Source organism: Euprymna scolopes, chromosome 26 (genome assembly GCF_053919585.1).
Source record: "Euprymna scolopes isolate OS-2025 chromosome 26, ASM5391958v1, whole genome shotgun sequence".
In the NCBI taxonomy this organism is placed as follows: domain Eukaryota; kingdom Metazoa; phylum Mollusca; class Cephalopoda; order Sepiida; family Sepiolidae; genus Euprymna; species Euprymna scolopes.
This window is the reverse complement of record NC_136507.1, coordinates 1,677,672-1,683,590: the sequence shown is the minus strand read 5'-3', so window position 1 is coordinate 1,683,590 and position 5,919 is coordinate 1,677,672. Positions and strand designations below refer to the sequence as shown.

Here is a 5,919-nt window from a genome sequence, read left to right as displayed (position 1 = left end):
TCAATTTGGTCTATAGAACGTCGGCCATATTCATCGTTAGTTATTTACACGATACATACACATTTTGCCCATGATTTTCTCTAGTTCAGATGGGTGCAGTAAATAAACTTTTAACTCGAAATGACCCCCAATGTACTAATGTATAACATAAGAAGCAGAAAAGAAACATTTGTAATGCGTAAAGAGCTTTATTTTCTCATATATATATTTTTTTACATGGGAGTCACCACTTATCAAGGCCCGGAAGCCACTCGGGGATAAGGGTTATTGTGTGTACAGTAGTCAATGGGATAATATTGTAGTAATCGTTAGTGATGGAGATTTGATAAAGTGTTTTACTTAAGAGGGCAGTTCATCAGGAATTTGTTTATGTTAGACTTGAAGACATCCAAGTTGTAGTCAGGTGGGAAACAGGCAAACGGAAGAGAGTTCCACAGGCGTGAACTTCTAAGAAAGAAGCTTTGTTCATGGAATCTACGTTTTGATTTAGGCACAGATAAAGAATGGAGAAAATTATTGACAGTGGTTTCAGCTAGATGGGTGTTTTTGGCGAAAGATTAGTGAGGGGGCACCAGAGATTGGAGCTCAGATTAGCACTTGCCCTGGAAATAACAATAAAACAAAGACAGGCTCGCAATGTCTCTTCTGTGGGAGAGAGGTTGCAGGAAAGAGGTCACCCCTCACTAGGCCACAAAGTCTATTTTGTACTCTGTCAAGGCAGTATAGGCTGTTTTTAGTAGCTCCTGCCCAGATGTGGCAGCAGTACTCCATCCTTGGACGTACTTGGCTTTTATATAGATAGAGGATTGCATCAGCAGTGAGATATCTTCTGGAGCGGTAGAAGGATCCTACCATTTTTCCAGCAACCTTGGCAACAGACTTGATGTACGTGTTCCATTTCAGGTCAGCACTAAAGGTCAATCCCAGAACCTTATCAAAACATGGAGCCTCCCTTACATGAGTCATCCATTTCAATTGATGCCAGATGGGGATCAGAGCGTTGATGATGTAAAGATAGGAGTTTGGTTTTAGATGCATTAAAAGTAACCAACCACCTCTTCCCCCACTGTACCACTCGCTCAAAATCAAAAGAGAGAGAATCAGAGAGAACTTTGTCATTTACGGCCTTTAATGTGTTGCCATAGATGGTCGTGTCATCAATATAGATGTCAACGAATGATTTAAGTATGTGTTTTGGGAGATCATAAATGTAGATCAGGAAGAGAGCTGGGCCCAGGATGGACCCCTGAGCAGTGGCGTATCTAGGGTATGGCAGGTATGGCCCGTGCCATGGGCGCCACTCTGACATGGGCGCAAAAATTGCTTGACAAAAATTAAAATTTGAACATATGCGTAATTACTGGAGCAAGTTTTTCTGCATAATTCCGATATATTCAAACCGGAATAAACAGAAGGCCACCACCCTTTTTTATGCATTCCATGTCAAATTATCCAGGGCTTGACAGATTTGGCTGTAATTTGCAGTGCAGGTAGACAATATAGAAACTAAGAAATCCTGAAAATTTGAGCATCTAATTCCAAGCGGTTTCCGATTTAGAGCATTTTTTGTTTTCGTTTTTGCTGCATAATGTGGCGCCCGGGATAAATTTTGTGATGTCATTTCTTTGAATATTTTCTGATTGAAAGATCGTGTGGCTCTGAAAATTTGCACAGGTAAGTATTTTGACCCAAGGAATCCAAAAATGGCATCAGATTTGCTAAAAAGTTAATCCTTATAGAGATATTAAGGGTTTTTGGATTTTTTTATCCACATGCACCAAAATCCAATAAAAAAAGGGTGTGGCTGATATGGTAATGCATTTTTTTTTTCATATATTTTTTCTAGACACAATAAATTACCTCTGGAACAAAAATGGTAAAAAGTTCTTGTTCCGTTCACTCACAGTTTCTGTTGAAAGTCGGGTCTATTTTCGATGATAATGAAAAATATTCCCTCCCCTATTAGATGTAATAATTAATTTAGACATTTGCTAAACTGACATCACACCTTAATTTTGGAATAAATTTGCAAGTAAGCCAGATACTAAAAAGTTCTGATAACAATTTCAACAATTTCACAGGCCTATAGTCTTCAAAATTAATTGATAAGGGTTGGAAACACCAAGTTATGATAAAAGTATGCTAAAAGTACATAGATTTATGGAATCTGATGCAACAGAGTTCATTGCAGAACACGATATTGGACTCTTAAATTTTAGTAAGGATACTGGAAAACCTATTTTGTCAGATAAAATGAGAACAGAAATCACAAAGCTTGGTTCAAAATATTTTCAGAACAGTCATGGACCTTTTCTGCCTATAAATAATCACACAATGAGTAGTAACTGGTTCAAGAGGAAATTAGCAAATGGTGAGGAGGTGACTCGCTCTTGGCTAGTGTATTCGCCTTCCAAAAAGTCTGCATATTGCATCTGCTGCCTGCTCTATTCCCGATCAGAGCATCAATCCACATTGCAGCAGGAGGGTGGATTAAGTCAGTGGAAAGCACCTGAAAGAATGACCGTTCATGAAAATGCTAAGAATCATCGAGAGTGTTTTACACTGTGGAAAGAACTGGAAAGAAATCTGACTGAAAAAAAGGGATTCTTGACGTAGAACTCCAGTTACAAATTAAAAAAGAAAAGCAGAAATGGCGTGACATTCTCATGAGAATATTACACGGTATCAAATACTTGACAAAACAGAACCTTGCTTTGCGAGGACACAGGGAATCACTTCAGGCAGATGGTAACTCAAATGTGGGTAATTTCCTTGGTTTAATGAAATTTCTTGCTGTCTTTGATCCTGTGATGCGAGAGCACCTCGCTCTTATTGAAAGTCATCCTTACGCATTATCTTACATTTCCCCAGGTGTTCAGAATGAATTTATTCATATTATGGCATCTACTTTTCGCAAGAATTTACTAGACAGCATTAAAAAAGCTAAGTATTATGGTCTTCTATTCGACTCAACCCCGGACCAGGCACATCGTGAGCAGATTTCAGAAGTTGTAAGGTTTGTGGATATTGATTTTGAAAGGAAAACAGTTTGTGTTAGAGAGTCCTTTCTGGGTTTTCTCCATATACGTCAGAAGGATGCTGCAAGCTTCGTTTAAGTTATCATGCAACAACTGGAGAAAGACCAGATGAAGATAGAAGATTGTCGGTCACAATGTTATGACAATGCTGCTGTGATGGCGGGACACAGAAGTGGTGTGCAGCAAAGAATAAATGAAAAAAAACAAGCTGGCAGTGTTTGTAAATTGTGATAACCATTCACTTAACCTTGTAGGTGTTCAGGCAGCCAGGCAAGACACAGAAATGGTCTCGTTCTTTGGAGTTATTGACTCATTGTATAGCTTCTTTTCCCGTTCCACACAGCGGTGGGAGAAATTAAAAGATGCTGTCCCACTGGTTTTAAAGGCTGAAGCAGAAAGCCGTTGGAGTTCTAGAATAGAAGCAGTGAAGCCTGTACAAATGTATCTTGACAAAATCGTTGATGTACTAGACAGCATGATAGAAGATGTCAGCCAAACAATTGATACCCAGAGTGACGCTAAACAACTAGTAAATCGCATACTAACATACAAGTTTCTAACATTGTTGGGTTTTTGGCACAAAATATTTATGCCAATAGATAGAGTGCAAAAAACGATTGCAAGACAAGACAATGAATTTTCACAATGCTGCCCTAGACATAAAAGGCCTAAGAGATCATTTCAATGATGCAAGAGAAAATTTAGTTGATGAATGCTTGGAAGATGGCAAGAACCTTTGTGAAAAATGGGACGTTGAAATCAAAAGAAGGACAAGGGGAAAAACAAGAATGGCTGGTGAAAATGCACGAGATGCCAGGTTATCAAGAACAGATGAAATGAAACGAGTCATGAAGGGAGCTCTAGACCGCCTGCACAAAGAGATGGATGATCGATTCTCCCGGTTATTTGACATCGATTCCAAATTTGGCTTTCTGTTGGATGTCCAAGGCCTTTGTTACTGTCCTGACTCATCTAACTGTGAACAATTAGAGTCTATGTGTGAAAATTTAGGATCTGTGTACAGTTCAGACATAGATGACAAGCAATTATATGAGGAGATTATTGATTGCAAAATGTTGATATCAAGTCGTGCCAACTTAAAGTTATCGCGTCCTGAAGACCTTCTGACATTCATAGTTGAATATGGTGATGAGAGCGTATTTCCCAATCTTCGAATTGCTTTGCAAATAATGTTGACAATGGCAGTATCTATTGCAATCTGCGAGCGAAGTTTCAGTAAACTGAAACTAATTCTTTCATGTCTCCGAGCCTCAATGAGTCAGGACAGATTGTGTGATCTAGCTTTGATGAGTATAGAAAGGGAAGAATTAGAGAAAACTAACTTTGATAAAATCATAGACGAATTTGCTTCCATAAAGGCACGAAAAGTGTTATTTTAGAATGTTATTATTGAAACAAAAAAGGCCGGATTTATTGAGGTTTATTGTGGTATGTTTGTTATCCTTCAATTTCTTCATAATAAAAATAAATGTTGTAGTCCTTTCTTTTTGGATAATTTAGAATTTTATTTCTTAAAGCAAGAATAATATATATAATATAATTACTTTATTAAAACATTCATTTCATGGTTTATCTTTCGTTAAAATTGTGCCTGTATTATAATATTATGTAGGTTAGGTATATCTAAGGTATAAATTATTAAGAAGGGGCGCACATTCAAACTTTGCCATGGGCGCCATTTTACATAGGTACGCCACTGCCCCTGAGGGACTTCAGCATTAATACTGTGGGCCTCTGATTTCTGCCCATTAACCACTACTCTTATGAGCTTATCAGAGAGAAATTATTTAATGATTGAGAAAACATTTCCAGTTATACCGTAGCTGGAAATCTTGTGAAGTAGGCCCTTATGTCATACCTTATCGAAAGCCTTTGATATGTCAAGAGCAATTGTCCTAGAAAGGAAGCCTTTGTTAAGAGACTCACTAATCCTATGAGATATAACCGTTAGCATATCTATTGTAGATCTGGCAGAACAGGAACCGTATTGCATGTTACTAAGAAGGTTATTTCTGCTGAGGTGGTTGACTACTTCTTTATTTAATATGGATTCCAGCAATTTACTCATGACACACAGAAGACTTATTGGTCCGCACTGAGAGGGAGATGACATATCATCTGAATTCTTAAATATAGGGCATATTAAACTAGAAGTAGATGATGAAGCCTTTATGAGCTTTAGACTTAACATGCGACATAACATTAGCTACTTTTATTTTCTCTAGCGCCCTCCCTCGACCCAGGACTGTACCCTAATAAACAAAGTCTCTGACAGCATAGATACAGCACTTTCCCTCGACACTAGCGCACAGGTGCATGTATTTGATGACTTCAATGTCCACCACAACAACTGGCTTGGATTTTCTACTCACACAGAAACAGTTTGTACCACAGCACATAACTTCTCTATATCTCATTCCCTATCACAAATGATTATGTTTCCAACCCGCTTCCCAGACCAGCAAGAACAACACGCATCATGTCTAGATCTGTTTCTGACCACAGTTCCCGATGACTGTGTAACGAATGCCAACAGCCCTCTTGGGAATGCCAATCATGCAGTGGTAATGGTCGAAATCGCCTATAACTCTAGAGCCAAAACTGAAGAGCCATTACTCAAAACAACGAGATATAAAAAGGCTGACTGGGAAGCCATCAGGGACCTCATCAGGGACGCCCCATGGCAAAATATCTTTTCACTTTCTGCTGAACATTGTGCAAATGAGACCACTGAATGGTTCAAAATGGCAATCGAAGCACATGTTCCCATGCGCAAATTTTATAGCAAGCCCCACTCTCCTCAATGGTTTACTTCTACTTGTGCAACTGCCATAGCGCAAAGGCAACACGCGTACCACAG

The 5,919-nt window shown here is 38.7% G+C and overlaps 1 protein-coding gene across 1 annotated transcript; it reads left to right on the top strand.

Moving 5' to 3' along the window:
- Positions 1-3,670: 3,670 nt before the first annotated feature.
- Positions 3,671-4,438, top strand: LOC145247783 (uncharacterized). The gene has a single exon (XM_080109423.1). The coding sequence runs from the start codon at positions 3,671-3,673 to the stop codon at positions 4,436-4,438; it is 768 nt and encodes a 255-aa protein (XP_079965549.1).
- The last annotated feature ends 1,481 nt before the right edge of the window (positions 4,439-5,919 follow it).

Coding starts and splice junctions, on each gene's coding strand:
- LOC145247783 (XM_080109423.1), top strand. CDS start 3,671: ATGAATTTTCACAATGCTGCCCTAGACATAAAAGGCCTAAGAGATCAT.